Here is an 18,496-nt window from a genome sequence, read left to right as displayed (position 1 = left end):
ACACTTCTCAGCTGTTGTGCGGGCAATACCCACCTCTACGAAGGGGTCCAGTGGTTGATGGTGTTCAGGACAGGCAGGTGCCACGAGGCTGGCCAGGAGCTCCTCCACACGTGTCGGGGGGATGGATGGCATGGCCTCCCCTGTGGCAAGGTGATCCCCCTGGACTGCAGCAGTACGCCGATGGGCATTGCAAAGCAGGTCGCTGCAATGATGCTGGACCTGCTCATAACTGCGGTTATGCAGGCCAACATCATTGACCCTGTGGATGAGATCATTTCACAGGGCTGTCTGCTCCTGCTGTTTCTGTGCTGTCCTGCCAAACAGGACCTGGTAGTAATTACGTTGTTTTCCTCTGTAAAATATGCTGGCAGCCAGATGTGTGCCATTGTGCCTGAAAACATGAGGATGGGAACAGGCCTGAATGACTCATATGGCAAGGTTACCACAGTTCATAATACACATCTCTGTCACCCCCCCCACCATATCAGCTTCAATGGACTATACACACAACACATTAGGTATGATGGTATGACTACAGCTTAACTATCATTTGGACAGATTGTGTAGTGTACCACACCTTCTGCTATGTGATTGTAGCCATGTCCTCTGTGTGGACACTAACATTGCCGGCCTGTTACAGACAATTCACTTGCATGCCATTTTCAGGGCCACTATGGTTACATATATGCCAGTGGTATGGCTGCTCTGAGATTGCTGCACATCTGACAGTCTGTGTTATGGGGGGTTCTATGCATGCTGTTGGACATGTACCGGGATTATGTAGACTATTACTACCAACATATGTACTATGACATTGACACAATAACATGTATATGTTCCATTGGCCAGCTGATCCACCTCTCCACACCCATCTGACCAGGATACTTGGCCACATCTCATGTGTGTGCCATCCTGGGGCTTCCTTGTGTACTATCATCAGGTGGAACCACCCAGGGGATGTTGGCCCACCCCCTTCAGGCACACACCAACATATCCCTGTCCCCTGAGCCTCTGAGCTCAGGTCTAGGGTCTGTTCCATACCAGGCTCCACAGACACATGAAAGATGTGCTACATCCATCTGAGGCACCCAGTACACATTCACACAGCCAACATGCTCCTCCTGCTCAGCCACCAGACCTGGCACCTTCAGGACATGGACTGCTGTTGTGAGTGGGAGTTGGTGGGAGCCTTGTTCCCATTGTGCCCATATTGGGGACCATGGGGCATCCACATCACAGACCACACACACCATCCATGGTGTTTACCCACCCCATGTGTCACATACCACCCCTGTAGACTGTCCTCTATATCTACCAATCCTGACCACCTCCACATGTGTATCTGCCATACTTCCCCATATTCCCATTGCATACTTTACAGGCGGGGGCATTGTGGTGCTAGGATGGGACTAATGTGACATACCCATCCATCGTGCACACACTGCCAGCTGTAGAAATCTGTCTGTATTGCTGTGTGTGCTGCTGCCTCGCACATAGCACACATCACTGTGGTAGTGATATAGGGGACATGTCTTACCATACATATCTGTTTGTGTGTGTGTTAGTAAAGATGTAGACATTTGCATATCGGTATTTATCTATATGTATGTAGATATATGTGACTTCATATATATGTGCACATATGTATGTCTACACATGGGTATATGTATATTTCTGGACATACATGCTGATATACATTTATCCTTAGATATTACATCTGTGACATATGTACACATATGCATATATATATGTTGGGTACATTCAGACATCAGCTCCACAATCTCACAACACCTCCTTGCACAGTTGCACTGTTCTGCCTTGCTACAACAGAGACAGGTGCCACATATGGACATGGCCTGACATTGGGGGGGGTATATGTAGGAGCTGATTGCAGGTAACCCTATTACACACCTATGACACTCTGCCATGCTACATTACAGATTCACCTGAGTATCCGGCCATTGGTGGGCCATGGCTCCCACATGTCCATCATAATAGCATTACTTCCACCTCCAGCTATTGGCCACGTAATATACATACTTCACATTACAAAACACACTCTATGATGGCTTACATCTTGTCTGTCAGTGGTGAACTGCACAGTTAATGGCTATGGCCCATTAACCACAGGGACAAACACTATTGTCCATAGCAGTTGCTCAGTTGAACATCATCACAACAACACCTGATGGCACATATAAATCATTCCACATCATCTATCCCATTATGATGGACCAGGTACTAAATTCTATTACATGTATATATACTTCACATACCTGTTGTGGGAATTATGTCTTGTTGAATGACAGCTGGCTAAATGCCTGTGACTTCAGCTTTTTGTTTGAAGAGCTTTGTATTTTTTTCTCTCTCTCTCTCTCTCTCATGATGCACATGATCATGTGATGGCCTCTGCACAAATCAATGTCCTCCACTTGCTAACTGCATGCAGCTTGCTGTGTAGTACTTTCAATTACCACTGTCATGGCAACCACCTAATATAAATCCCTGCATCATGTTGGGGTGGTCCCTTTACCTTTTCTGTGTGATGGACATCCTTCCTGTGTGTGGGCATCAGTGTTACAGACAGCAGGTAGCAATACCTCTTACAGGAGAACCAGCACACTCAGGCCAGCTACATATTTGTAGGTGGTTCCAGAACTACAGACAGAGTGTGAGTAGAGTTGTGTTATGCATTGTATAGAACTGGTGTTACAGGGTTTGTGTGTACTTACTAGTTTACCTTGGAATGCAGTCTGTCTGCATAGCTCTCAACTGTGGGCCTATCCTCTTGAAAGTGTGCCTATCATGCTTTGTCTGTCCGTCACACAGGTGCTGTGTCAGATATTACACTGGCAGTGTGTGTGTTGAGTGCTATCAATACATGTCTACATCCATTTATGTTTCTAACCTTAATTCCCTGAATAAGGGTATGTTGCAGACTATCCTGTAACACCAGCAACCTGCTTAGTGTATGGCAACAGTTTTCCACATATGGGCCTGTGTTTCAGCCTCTGTCCTCCACCTACATACCAAGCTTTGCACATATATGACATGCTGTCAGGGGTTGTTCTGTAGTGGGCTGTGAGTATATCACACTGCCATTGCTGCCATCAGTTCACTGCTGTTGTATCCCCCACACATATGGTGGGGCTGAGGCCATATATGTGTGGGCTTCACCTTCACAATACATGTGTGCCCTTATGCACTCCAGAGGCCAGTGTATGTAACAGTGGTATATGGCCCTGTATTACTGAGTGGGTGGGTGCACCATAAATAACCTAGGCTGTTACAAAATGTGGGGGTATCAGGGGTGAGCTGCCTTAAGGTATCCGGATGTACAGTGCCATACACTTCATCTATATTTACATTACTTACATAAATTGGGTTAATGCAGGCCTACTGCCTCCTGCATACAGACTGTTCTGTTTGTCAGTGTGCTTGTGATGGTGTCAGTTATGCCTTGTTATGTAACAGTTACATAACAATTTGGTCAACTGAAGTCTTTACCACCTAGTGATTTTGTACAGAGTGTAGATAGAGACTGCTGAACTATACACCTGCATTACTTACTGTTGATAGATTGGTAGCCTGTGGCCCAGTCTGTCTTTACTATTGTACAATATGAAGGGCTTGACCTGGACAGCAACAGTTGTGAACCTTTCCAGACTACTGTATTAGTATAACTGTTTCACAGTTGCATTACTCTGTTTATGTGGATGTCAGTGTCTGAACAGCTATAATACATGGCATATAAAACTGTAATAGTACACAAATAAAGGTTATCTATTTCTGCAAACCTGTGTGTGGTGTTTTATGCTATGACCTCTCTATGGACATATGTTGCAGGCAACAATTGTCATTTGTATGGGTGGCCCATTCAGTGTTCAGTTGTTAAGGTGTTAACTGTAGGCATAGTGGCTGTTGCATATAGTATGCAACTTCTACATATGTATCTTACTGTACATATCTCTGCGTATGTCTGTGTAATCACATGTAGATATATATATATATATATATATATATATATATATATCTACATGTGTGTGTGTATATCTGTATCTGCATATATGTGTCTGTGTATATGTATCCTGGGGATGTTGATAGCTTCCATATTTTACATTTCCTATAGGAGCCACACTGTACTGCATGATATGTTACCAATACCGGCCTGACATCATACAGGTGGGTTGTAGTACTGTTTACATGTTGTGCACATGTCATGTCAGGTCTTGCTTATAACTTGCTGTAACACTTTATTGTATTGCAGGGCAGACGTGTTTGGCTGTTGTGGGGGGGATATGCCTATTTGTACATGAAGTATATTGTTTGGGGCATCTCAACCCCATTAATGGTGCATGTGGACATATTTGTATTTGTCAATCTACCATTGCTATCTACAGATGTGTGGCTATATATATATATATATATATATATATATATATATATTGTATATAATTCTATGGATCTATATATATATATATATATATATATATATATATATATATATATATATATATATATAGATATCTGCATCTATTGATATGTTATATCTGTTTAGATATTACTATATTTACTCACACAAATACATCTACATGTTGGAATACACTCTCTGTACTGTTGAATAACTGGGCTGGTTGATATGTTTTGAATACATCAGGGTTATGCATATCTGCCATGGCTTAGTGGTAAATCACTTTGTGTATGGTGTGCAGGGTCCTGGGTTTGAGCCTTGCAGAGGCTGTTTATTTTGTTGCTGGGCAGAACACGGGCCGTTAGATACAGAGTGATGAAGGCACTTTAGAGCAGTCGTAAGCAGGGGTGCGCGTGTTTGCACAGATGTAAGCACTGTTAACTTCTGGTCACACTTTCTTCTACTCAGTTAGCTTCCATATTGCTTAATCTGTGTAGGCAGTGCTTACCTCCATGCAGACGCACTTAAACACACTTACTAGTGCTTACATATGCTTATTACTGCTTATTTGTGCTTAAACCTGCTTAGTAGTGCCTTATCCAGTATGACACTGACACTTCACATGTGCATTCCCTGCAGTACTCTAGTTCATAAATATGTGTTATTTAGTGGGTTTAGCTGCAACAACAGTGGTTATAATGTGCATTGCCATGTAAAATAGACTGTGCTGCAGTGGGACTCGAACCGGGAATGCCTGCTTGTTAGGCGAATGCTCCGCCCAATTCACACTATTGCGTACATCCATGAGGTGGTCTGATTAGAACCATTCCATCCAACACCAGCATGCCTCGACCCATAATTTCATACCCATCGGCCCCCCACCCGCTCCCTCTCCACAGCAATCATCCTTTCTCTGGGTGCAGGTCGGGTCTAGCCACATCACTACACACTGCCCACTCTCCACTTCTTGGGACCCATCATGTATGTTTTCTCGACCCATGGATCATCAGGCTTTCCCAACCTTGTAGTCGAGAACATACGTGCCCTGCCTTGACGAATCGGTGTAATGCCGGGAATCCGAAAAATCCTATAATTTTTGGGTTGTCCCACAAGGGATGTTCCTGTCTTTGTTTCTAGATTAGATTTAGCAGGTCCACAATGTTTCTTCCACTGGTAATATCCTGCCTGTGGTTTGGGAAGCAGTGGTTTGTTTACTTTGTGTGTTTGTATGTTTCACCTGTTTGGCTGTGGGGGGGATATTGGTACGTGTAACACGTATGTTGATCGAGACCCCTCACCCCCATTGGCGGTGCCTGTGGTCATATATGTCATTCTTATGTGCTGTCTCATATCATAGATTTATATCTGTGTGTATGCACACACACACATTTTATATATATATATATATATATATATATATACACACACACACACACACATATATATATATATATATATATATATATATATATTTACATATATAAATGTATATGTGTATGCATACATATATATTGCCGTATATATATATATATATATATATATATATATATATATATCCAACGACATATAGATGTATGGATGTCTGCATATGTATATATCTATATGTGGATATATATATATATATATATATATATATATATATATATATATGTATGTATGTATGTCTATATATGTATACATATGTAATACAGAGAGGGAGAGGTCTATATCTATTTATATATATATATATATATATATATATATATATATATATATATTTATACACACAGACACACACACACACACACACACACACACACACACACACACACACACACACACACATATCTGCATATTTAGTTATATGTCCTGTAATGCTGAATGGTATTGCTGGATGCTGTGTTTGTGGAAACGTCAGTGTTATATATATCTGCGGTGGCTTAGTGGTAAATCACATTGCCTATGGTGTGCAGGCTCCTGGGTTCGAGCCTTGAAGGGACTGTTTAGTTGGTAGCTGGCCAGAACAAGGCCCGTTGGATACGGAGTGGTTGAAGCACTTTTACGCAGTTGTCAGCAGGTTTGCGCGACGGTAAGCACTGCTAACTTCCAGTGACATCAGCTTACACATGGTTAGCTTCACTGTTGCTTACTCTGTGTAAGCACTGCTTCCCATCATGCAAACAGACTTGCAGCTGCATACTAGTGCTTATTTATCCTTACTACTGCTCTATTTTCGACAGTAATAGCCTACTGGTTTTTGTGGAGGTGGTGGATTTGGCAAGTGTATGGGGTTATCATTCATTACACTGCTTACTACTCCAGTTCACACATATATGTTATTTATTAGGTTATACAACTAAGTATATTGATCATAACAGTGATTTGAAGTGGAAATGGAATGTACTGCAGTGGGAATCGAACCAGGATTGACTGCTCGTGAGGCAAACCCTCTGCCCACTACAGTATTGCTGTACTGCTTCCTTTGCACATATCCTGCTTTTTATCCTCCTTTTGCTATTTCAGCTACAATAACCGTAGCTAAGCGATGGGCACACCCGCGCACCTAATTTAGCCTTAATCAGTGTTTTAAATGGTATAGATTGGTTTCTTCTTTTAATTTATATGTCCTGTTGCTGTTGTACATGTGAAGGCCTATTGGTGGGGATATGAGGACACCTGCGAGCGATTTCACTCATTTCTTAGCTTCTGCGGTTTGACACTGCAGGGGCATATTTATTCTGACAGCTCTGCTCTCAGACTTGCCCCCTGCACTCAGGGTTTGCTGATTCATGCTTTTGCTACACAGAAGAACATGCTCCTTTAACTGAACTAGTTTTAGACCTTTCTGGAAAACTATGTGGTTTCCCCGGTGAGCCAACAGGGGCTGTGGCTGCCAAGGCCTACTTCTTTTGCATACTATGTACATTTGCTCTGGAGCCTTGTCACTTGTAAGCATACTTGTGTGCTTTTCTATCACCTCATGGATTTGATAAATCTCTATGGCTTTACTCAACGTTAAATTACTGTCACAAAGCAAAATCTTTCTCACAGCAGCATTATTAATACCACACATGAGCCTATTCTTTATTAACTCATCTTTTAAGTCACCAAACCAGCATGTTTTAGCTATGTTTCTCAGGTTAGTTATGTAAGCTGCAAAAGTTTCTCCTGGTTACTGATCTCTTGTGTAAAACAAATGCCTCTCTAAAGTAATATTTGTCTGGGGGGGTTACACATTTCTCTGAACTTGTGCTTCACACATTTGGGATCTTTCCTTGATTCTGCCTGTACAATATGAGAGTTTTCAACTTCTCCTTCATATACTGGTGGTGCATACATAAATGAACCCTGTCTTTCTCTGACCTAGCTAGGTTTAGCAAAATGAATGCCCCGGCGCATGCATCTTTATCTGAATAAGATGTTTGTATAAAAATATTGTACTCTTGCGCAAATATTCTCCATACTTGTTCAGATATTCTCCAATTCTCTGCAATATTCTGATCAAATACAAGAGGTAAGGGCTTTTGAAATCCATCTGCCATATTAACACATACCAGTGAAGGTTTTTGCAAATAAGCGCTTACACATACACATATACATATGCCAGAAATTTATGCCAGTATTTGTAACCTTGCCCAATAGCACAAGCCTCTGTGTAACTGAACTTTGCGAAATAAGACTCTTGTGCATTGTAATACTCTTGAAATTACTGTATTGCAAGAAATAACCTCTTATTAGTGTAAGAAACATATCAAATAACTGCACGATGGAAGCCTCTGTGTGACTGGACTTTGCAAAATAAGTCTCTAGGGCACTGTAATACTCTTGAAATTACTTTAATGCAAAAGTAATTTATCATCATTTTAAGAAACATTTCAAATAGCTGCATGATGTGAATGAACTGGGCAAAAGAAGCTCAGAGTCATATAACATTTCGAAGTAATTGCACTTTGCGAATAAACTATACACGGCACACTGAAATTTCTCCAAAATGGCGGTACATTTCTAGGCAAGTCTTTACAATGCTAGAAACACTCTGTATTGGCGAAACTTTGCGAAAAGACACAGCCAGCGCAAGAAACTTTTTGAAATGGCTAAACTTTGACTGTACTTCACAAAATAGTTGCACTTTGCACACAAATAAACTCTTCGGAATACATGCACAGTAATAAGCACACACTATAAGCACTTTTAACACACTTTGAGATACTTCAAATAACTTTAGTTATGCCCTTGATACAATATGAAATTATAGTTATGTCAAAACACAGCACTTTGCCAAAAAGCATGCAGTCGCCTTGCTTTATTTACACTTACTGTGCCCTTTTTGCATTTATTATATTCGTTTTGCTTGTTTAATCTCTTTTCATGCCCATTGTACTTTTCTTGTGCTCGTTTTATTTTAAACATGCCCGTTTTGCCTTAAACACACTCATTTTGACTTACACATGCTCATTTTGCATTAAGCATGCTCGTTTTACTTTTTTGATGATCATTTTGTCAAATATCTTTAAACATTTCCCTTAGTTAAGTAACCTTTTGTGCCTCTTGCTTGTTTAATCATGCGGTTTGTGCCCTTGTAATGCCCCATTTTGTCTTTTTTATAAAATAAGTAGTTTGTGCAAATTCTCATTACCTTTGATTCTTTTCTTGCTCTTTTACATGCTCGTTAATCTCTTAGTTTACCTTCGCTGTCATCCCTGCACCTCGTGGATCCGAATATTATTCTCTGCGATCCCAATTCTAACACCATGTCACTGTCCTACTTTGGACAAAATAGAAGAGTCTTCGTGGGTTCTGTTCAAGCAGTTTTATTTTATACAAACACATCACGATAGAAGTTTACTGACTTTAACTTAAGTAACTTATATACAAACTAACAACTACAATCATACATGCTCATTCCCTGGCTGTACACTCAAAATGGCATTAGGAATAGCATGTGCCTGGTATTTATATGTGCATGCTCAGCCTTAATATGCTTCTTAAAGACACAGCACATACTCTCTGATCTACAAAGATGAAGCCAGCTCAGTATATTACTGAACTGCAACTCTGACAACACACCCATACTGTATCAGCTTGATCCTGTACATTCTTGAGTGCCAGACCAGTCTTATATTCAAAACATTAGTGACTATCACTCTTATGTGGAGTCACTAATGTGTTAATATCAGGAGCTGTAGTTAAAGCGGGAGATTGCAGTATTCGGGAGATGTATATTTTCTCCCAAGATTCACTAATCTAAGAGTTGGTATATATAAGCAGCAGGGGTATGGTGAATACAGGGGGCTTGCCCCTTACAGAATGCTTTTTTAGTAATTTTTGTAACCACTGGTGCTGTTTGTTGGCAAGGTTTTGTAATGTTTAATGATTGTACCTGTGAGGGTCAGTCATAAAACAGTCACACTTTCATTAAGATGCTGTTCATGCTTGTATTTCACATAAAGTTCTAGGTAGACTTCAAAGACACAATAACATACAACTGACAGTTTGCAAGTGGCGAGTGAGAAAATCTAATCAGTACTGCAGGGTGAAGCTCATTAGTAAATTATGGCCTTTACTCTCTGTTAAGCTCCCTTGATATTGCTTTCAACCTATAATTCACCCTCATCCACAGTGCATTGTTCTTCTAATTTTTAGTTAATTGTGAAAAACGGAAAACCTTTTGAACACATAATAGGTTATTACTAAGCACAGAAATTTGGTCTTCAAATAGTTTTCTTCTGAATGTTTCAAACTCAGTGCTGCATGTTTATAACACACTAACCTGCTTAGTTACAGCTGCAAGATATCCAGACAGTCATTGATGCTTTTAAAAATCCAAGAATGACTAGAACAGAGGGACTTTACTTTCAAGATAAGAGCTACAAATGTGTCAGAGCAGATGAAAAATCCATCTATTCTAAAAATGTAAGTAACATACTTTTCTCCTTCGTTGTTCAGGGTTGAATAGTTGTAAATTTAATAACTGATGTCTGAATGTCTACCAGGCCACATAACAGAGAGAGAGACTGAGAGACTGGCATACATGTGTGTGCTTAAAACAATTTGAGGGCATCATAGGTAATTTTCCTTTACAAGAAATGCAGTTTGTGCATTTATTCTTGCTAACACTTGCATGTTGTAATTCACATCAACTATGAATTTTATTTGTAGTACTATTTAATTTGCAAGAAAATTCAAGAGACCATTTTTCATTCTCTAGCCTTGTAATGTGCACAGACCTTTAAACCTTTTCTCCATATGTTCCACCACATATGTGAGTTAAAGGGGAAAGCATTTTAGATACTGTATTTTATCCTCTGTACCTTAGAGATCAGCCTTATATGTACTGTTCCTCTGTCCCAGTGTGCTATGTCCCTTGCAGCTTATAAGATAGTAGAGGGAAGGAGACAGTGTGCAAATCTAGCTAAGGAGCTGCCACTTTAAAGTTTCCAGTTGTTCTGCTGAATGATGCTACTTTCCTGCTGTACATCAGAGCAGTCCTGCAGCAGATAGGTCCCTCCTCCTCAAAGGTGAAAGACTAGAGCCTTTCATGATCATCTGCCATTCCTAGCTGGTTCTCCATTAAACAGAACTGCTTCTCAAAACTTGTTTGCTAGTGGTGCAGTCAGACTTCGTATACCACTGGACAGCTACAAAGAAACATTTCAGCAAATGATTTGGCATATTCTATGCTGAATGATCACTGCAAATGGTCATTAATTGTGAGTTTTTCTTGAATGAAAAGATCTTATTGTTGAATTGACCTCTCTTGTTTTGGACAACAGCTGGATCTTTTTTGAAGGTGAATTATTTAAACATACCAAGGGAGGAACTATGGGCACAGCCTGCGCCCCAGTATATGGTAACCTAGTTTTGCTTGCATGGGAAAAAGATATGCTTTCAATTGTGCACTTTTCAAGCATATTAAACTGTATCTTAGATTATTGGATGACATATTTATTTTAAGGGACAGCCGTAAGTCCTACACTGAACAATTTTTGGATTATCCGAGCAATACAACTGAGATTTTTGAAATTTACTTTATGTTATGACAAAACTAACATGAATTACTTAGACACACTGATTATGTATTCTGATAATGGTTTCAAAATCTAAAATTTATATGAAATTAGCCTTTAGCAATTCTTATTTACATCCTTACACTTGTCATCCATTTTCCCAGTAAAACAGCTTAGATAAAGGTATTAGCTTGGCAAGAATGATACTGAATAGAGAGGATATGTGTAGTGAACTAGATGTAGTAGTTAATATGTTCGCCTCTAAGGGCTACTCAGAGGTTTTGGTAAAAGGAATTAGTAACGAGGTTTTATCTGAATGGGGTGATAAAAACAGTTGTCTGATACTGTGAAGAACCTGAGTTCTACAAGTAGCAATTCTGTAGGTGGGTTTTAATGAGCATTAGTTGTGCAATATAATAATTTGACTAGAGAGATTAAAATTATCATTAAGTAGAATTAAAATGTATTAAGGGCAAACCCTGTTATATATAAATTATTACGACTGGAACCATGTTTTATTGCTAAGACAGAACACAATTCAAAATATATATTTGAAGCTAATCAGAACAATGATATAAACCTTTATGTAAAGAAGTATGGTACCAACTGGTGCGCATGTCGCAATTAATGCCCTTTTATTTTACAAGGTGAAATTTTAATACTGGATAATATTTTAAATTCCAATATATTTTTACAAAAATGTAATTAATTGTTCCACCTAAGGGGTTATTTATATTGGTAAGTGTTCTGCTTTTTATGTGAGCAAAACTGAATGATGCTCACATAAAAGAATTTATAAGCACCTGTATGATATTACGAATAAAAATGTAGATAATTCATAATTCAAACATACTTTACCATACTCACAATATTAAAAAAATTCTTTTGCTATATTGGAACAAGTTCAAATTAGCCCCCAAGGTGGTGAATGGGAAACTAATTTGGAACATAAAGAATTGCTCAGACAGCTCAGGCTAAATGTGAACACTATACCAGGCTTGAATGAGTTTATTTCAATACAACCATAACTTAAATTAAAAGCTATGAAATTATAATTAATTGATATGTGCATTGATGTATTATTTTATTACATATTATATATATATATATATATATATATATATATATATATATATATATATATAAAATATATTTTTGATCAGCATTTTTAGATGCATGTATTGGCTGTAGGTGTTTTTAAATCATTAATGATCTCATTGAATAATTGTATTTAAGGAAGTGATAAAGTTTGGGATATATTCTGATGAAGTCCCATTTTCTGGGATGAAAGCACCTAATAAATTTCCTAATTTTATGCAGTTGCTAAGCTTATTTTTGAAATTCATATGGACCCATTTCTCTAGCGTTATTCTTGGTTTCATTAGTATCAATTTGTTAACACTGCACCATATTTCTGATTTAGTGGTTGGGTAAGGAAGACATGTATGACACTATTCAAGAGGAACCTGGGCGAGTAAATGGGGCACAGTAAAGTCTTATTGGTGATAGCACCCACAACCCTCCTGGACATGAGCAGCCATAAATAAATGCAATCTTGGGTATTGACTGGCATTTCTATGGTATTACATTGGGATGAAATGGCTAGGCTTAAAATGACATCCAGGTCGATAGCCTAGTAATCTCCTATGATTCTATCAAAATATGGATACAATGGATGATATTTCTATTTCTCTGACTTTCCCGGATGGTGTTGATATTGGAAAATTGGTATCTGATGTTTCCACAATGAAGGGTGACCTGACTAGGCTGATACATTTGTTCTCACAATTGTTGGCCAAGAAGCTTGCATCTCAATGCAGTCCTGCTTTTACTACACCTGTTTCTGAACATCTGACTTTACAGGAGACTTGCAGCACTCAGTTTGGTGTTCTTATTAACCTGCATGATGCTGTATTATTCTCAGCCCAACATCTTCCCATGAATGGAAATCTCAACGGGAGACTGGGAGTACATGTTGAACAGAATATTGAATCTGCTACATCTTTCAAAGATACAGTATATAATAATTGTGGTGCTGCAACTAAAGGTTTTGAAGCTTTGGGACATATGCAACCTTGTTCTGTTAGTATGCAGCTTTTTATGGCTAGGGCAGTTACTTCTTGCCCTATTATTGCTAACAAAGACAAGACATTCAATTTTAAAACTGTTGCGGACGAAATGTTTGAATTTAATTTTGACATTGTTAATTCTTCTGCTGGTGCTCCCAACCACAGTAGTATACAAGCTTTAAAAGAGATGATTTTTTCGTTAGAAAAAAAGTTGACCTGAGTCAAAACTCTGCAACTGGACAACAGTTGTTTGAGACAATGTTTAAATTTACAGTTGGTGCCGCAAGAGCTTCAGTTGTTTAAATTTCCCTTTTGTTTAAATTATGATAGTGATAGCAAATGGTGTTGTGATTTCTTATAAGGGGTATAATATTTTCAGTAATACCAACAAACTCATTGCTTAGGAACATCTTCTCCTTTTTCAAAAATGTTTTAAATTTGTTCCCACTAGAGGATCTGATTTAGCTGACTCTTTGGCTGAATTAAAGTTATTCACTAGAAAGTAAAATTTAGCAGTTCATTTTCATATTGTAAGGAAAGATGACAAGAACTCTACAAGTGCAAGCAGTGATATGAATAAAAAAGGAGTACTTTCAATCCTCAGATGCATCCTCTAATTAATATATTTGAAAAGGCTGTAATGGAAGACATTTATATAATGGAGAAAAAGCACAAGACGCAGATCTGTCATCATAATCTTTCCAAACGGGAAAGAGTTTTGATGGAAAATCTATGCAAAGGTAAGTCCTGCATATTATGAAGCCTGATAAAGGTGGTGGAACAGTGCTTTTTTGATATAATTGACTGCTCTTGTGTTATGTTTAATATTTTACATAACACAGATGCTTATACCCCTGTTTCTAGGAATCAAGTTAATATAGCGTATCACAAAGTCAGTAAATTATTGGAAGATTACTTGATAAATCATAGAATTAATATTAAGACTTATAATTTTTTGAGAATTTCTAAACTCGTTATTCCTACTATATTTGGTATCCCTAAAATACACAAATATCTTACCAGTACTCCCTTTTAGTCTGATAGTCACAGCTCAAGGTTCAAAGACTTACCCCCTGGCAGTTTTAATAGATGGTTAAAACCTAACTATGATAGGGCTTCTCACTTACTGAGAGATTTGTGAGACTTTTTAGGGAGTCTAAAGGACAACATATGGAAAGAAGGCTTAGATTTCCTCACTACAGATGTAGCTATGTGTTCACTGTCATCCCCAGTGATGAAGGTTTAGATCTATCTCATGACAGTTTGATTGTGAGTTTCTCTGTGATGATAAAGTCATTCTTATCGTTTAATTGACCTCTCTTGTTTTGGACAACTACATCTTTTCTGAAGGTAAATTATTTAAATAAACCAAGGGAGGGATCTGCACCCCAGGATATGTCAACCTACTTTTGTTTGCCTGGGAAAAAATATGTTTTCAATTGTGCACTTTTGAAGCATGTTAAATTGTATCTTACATTCTTAGATGACATATTTGTTTTATGGGACAGCCCTGAGTTCTACATTGAACAATTTTTGGATTATCTGAGCAATACAATTGATTTTTTTTAAAAGTGACTTCATGTTATGACTAGACTAACATGAATTACTTAGACACACTGATTATGCACTCTGATAATGGTTTCAAAATCTAAAATGTATAGGAAATAGACCTTTAGCAATTCTTATTTACATTTTTCCAGTTGTTATTCATTTTCCCAGAAAAAGAGCTTTGTGAAAGTCTGATGAAGTCCCATTTTCTGGGATGAAAATGCTTAATATATTTCTTCATTTTTTTGCAGTTGATGAGTTTGTTTTTTTTTTTTAAATCCATACGGACCCATTTCCTTAGCATCATTTTTGGTTTCATTAGTGTCAATTTGTTAACGTTACACCATATTTCTGGTTTAACAAAAGTTATATAGCCAAAGCTATGGTTTTCTAGCTAATATATGGTTGTACTATGAGTAAGGTTGTATGCTATAAATTCAATGCTTTTGAACTGAAGTACTGGAGAAAATTTGAGGAATTACATGGATGCAAAAGATCAAATCAGTCATTAATAGAAATAAATCTACACTGTTCACTGGAAGGTGAGATAGTAAAAATAAACCTTGTTTAGACTTTTATTTTCATTTTCTTGTAATTTGCTTTTTGGCAGCAACCAGAGTTAAACTCATGAAGGCCTACGATGTCTTGGTAGATTTTGATTATGTATCACAGCTCAAATTAAAAAAAAATCATTCCTTTATTATACCTATTTGTGCGCACAGTATTTCTGATAGAGTAGTCTACAGGAATTTTTTAAAGTCTGCCAACTCATTACACTCCCAAAACATATGTTCCCAATGACCTCTTTTTTCCCCTTCACACCTCCAGCATTTGCAATCTACCCAAGGAAAAATTCTTTGGAGTTTGCTTGGCGTATAAAAGTATCTATGCAAGCACTTCCAAGCAAAAATCCTAAATCTTCTAAATTTCATTGCATCTTTGGGAGCCATACGCATATCCTCCCATTGTTTCTTTCTGGATTGCTTAACCAGTCTGTCGTTCCAATCCTTTCTAACCCCCTTTGATTGATTCCTATAGTTATCATGCAATATTTTATATGCCCTTCTAATTATACCTTTTTTACAGGAGGCGTTGTTCTAGATTGTACTGAAAACTCTACCAGTGTTAGTCTTTCACTTAGGATCCCCCTATTTCTTTCTCTTTGCCTATATACTTATATCAATCCTTGATAGGGAAGGTAATCTCTGGCCTGCAGTCCAAATGTATTATTGGCCTCTTCCCATTCTGTTACCTTTATCTCTCTAATTATTTGTTCCCAGTACCTTGGTTTCTTTGTAATTTTTCTCCAGTAAATTTCAGCCCCCTCTTGCCTATTCTCTGTACCCATTGTTGAAGTCACCCTAGCAGCAGAATCTCCTTTCTCCGTTCCCTTGTTGGCTTAAAATACTTTCTGCTGCTTTACGAATATAATATTCTGTATGGTTATTGTTATTCTCCTTAAAGATTTGCATCCGAAATTTCAGTTTCTCCTTATTTCTTGCGCTCCTCCCCTGTTTCATCATCATCCCTTTCCACTCTGAATTATAGCTTTATGCTTGTGCTACTTATCACAACCTTAACTTTGCAGCTCTGAAATACCCCTTCAAATGAGGTTACCCCATACCAGCTTGTTTTATTGGAAGGATCATCTTATCTCACTTGACTCGTGCCCTCTTCCCCTCCTAGATAAAATCCTTCAACTCTTTATTAATTGCTATCCACAACTTCTCCTTCAGTTGATAAAAATATGTCTGACATGCGTATTAAACTAAAGGGGCTAAAAACATTTTCACTGCTTGTATCTTTCTATCCATACCCATAAACCAGAGCTTTCAGTTTCCTAGTTTTTGTATTATCTTTTGTTTAGTATCTTCCCACATATCCTTGGCTGCCATAACAGAATTCTTTTTAATGCATACTTCTAAGTACTTTATTTTATCATGTCCCCATAAATATGGGTATTGCTGAATCAATTTGTGTGTGGGTACATAGTTTACAGCTGTTATCTTTGTTTTATCTTCATTAATTTTGTATCCCAAAAAGACTTGAAACATTCTCTGAATGTTCCACAACACTGAGATGTCCTTTTCTGGATTGAAAGGGTGCAAAATAATATCACCTGCAAATAAAACCAACTTTTCTAGATTACCGTACCAATTATATCCTTGAATTTCTTTGCCAGTAGTTCTAAATATAAAACAAATAACAAAGGAGAAAGAGTGCACCCTGACCTGGTTCCTCTGTTCAAACAGAACATATTAGAGAAGAACCATCCACTTTCATTTTCAGCTCTGATTCCTCATGAATCCTCCTAATTAACCTTATTATTTGGTCATAGAATGCAAATTATTCCATTGCCCTATTCATAACATCCTAGCTTGCTCTGTCAAATGCTTTCTCTGCATAAAGACCCACAACAACAGTGGCATTTTCTTGCATTCTGCTTCCTGCTGTATCATCATTGCATTCTGCTTCCTGCTGTATCATCATTGCTCTACTAATGTTGATAAATGTTGGCCACCCTTCCACAAAACCACATTGATCCATATCTATCAATGTTGGCATAACCTTTGCCATTCCTTTAGCCATCTTAGACATAAACAATTTATAATCGTAGTTTAGAATCAAAATGGGCCTATATGAATATGGATATGATGGATCTTTACCATATTTAGGTATTACAGCCATCACCGTTTTCTTTCATGATGTTGGTGTTTCTCCTCCTTTTAAAATACTGTTAAACAAAACCATCCAGATCTTTATTGCTTTCTTCCCTCATAGCTTCCAAACTTCCAAAGGAATACCATCTATTCCTGAAGAATTTTATATTGAATGGTTAGACATCACCATTTTTCTCATTTCCTGCTATCCTGTTAGTAATTGAGTCCCATCTACCTCTATCCTCACATATTTAATTTTCTTTAAACATTTCCATTTGTTCACTTTCTTGATTTCCACATTTCTCTCTGCTTTATACAGATTTTCATAAAATTTCCAAAATATTTCTAATACCTCTACAGGAACTCTGGTTATTTTCCTTGTTTTAGGTCCCCTAAGCTTGGTATCAACCCTTTCTACTTTCTGTTGACTGTGCTATTGTGCTAAAAGGTTTTGTGCTCCATATTTATTATAAAAAAAACAGTTCATTAACAGCACTCATTCTAAACGCATGCATATTGTTGAGGTAGTCCTTTATTTTCTCTTTAGCGCTCTGCCATTGCTCCTCTTTTTGTTCTGTAAGATTTCCCTTATGCTGTAATACTTTCACCTTTGTAAGTACCTCTAAATAATTCTTGTTACTTCTTAATCTTTAAACTCCACTTTCATTTTATCCCAATCCCTAGCCATATTTTCTGAAAAAAATTCTATCTTCCTTTATAACTCCCAAATAATTTCCTCTATCCATTCCTTAAATTCCTCTCTGTTTAACAGATAGATGGGAAAGTGCCAGTGTCTCATTTTTATTTCATTACCCTTCTTAT

At 37.8% G+C, this 18,496-nt stretch overlaps 1 protein-coding gene across 3 annotated transcripts in view; it reads left to right on the top strand.

Annotated features, from left to right (window-relative positions):
• PFN4 (profilin family member 4) overlaps positions 1-18,496 on the top strand; it is a 374,103-nt gene that overhangs the window by 206,125 nt on the left and 149,482 nt on the right. For 2 of the 3 annotated variants that reach the window (XM_044062765.1, XM_044062766.1), the window contains exon 3: positions 10,169-10,303. In XM_044062765.1, coding sequence (XP_043918700.1) covers positions 10,169-10,303 — 135 coding nt within the window. The remainder of the gene's footprint in view (positions 1-10,168; positions 10,304-18,496) is intronic. The other variant, XM_044062767.1, reaches the window with a different exon arrangement.

Source organism: Protopterus annectens, chromosome 2.part1, assembly GCF_019279795.1.
Source record: "Protopterus annectens isolate FY-2018-M chromosome 2.part1, PAN1.0, whole genome shotgun sequence".
NCBI lineage: Eukaryota > Metazoa > Chordata > Ceratodontiformes > Protopteridae > Protopterus > Protopterus annectens.
The sequence above is the reverse complement of the archived record's forward strand: the minus strand, read 5'-3'. Positions and strand labels throughout refer to the sequence as shown.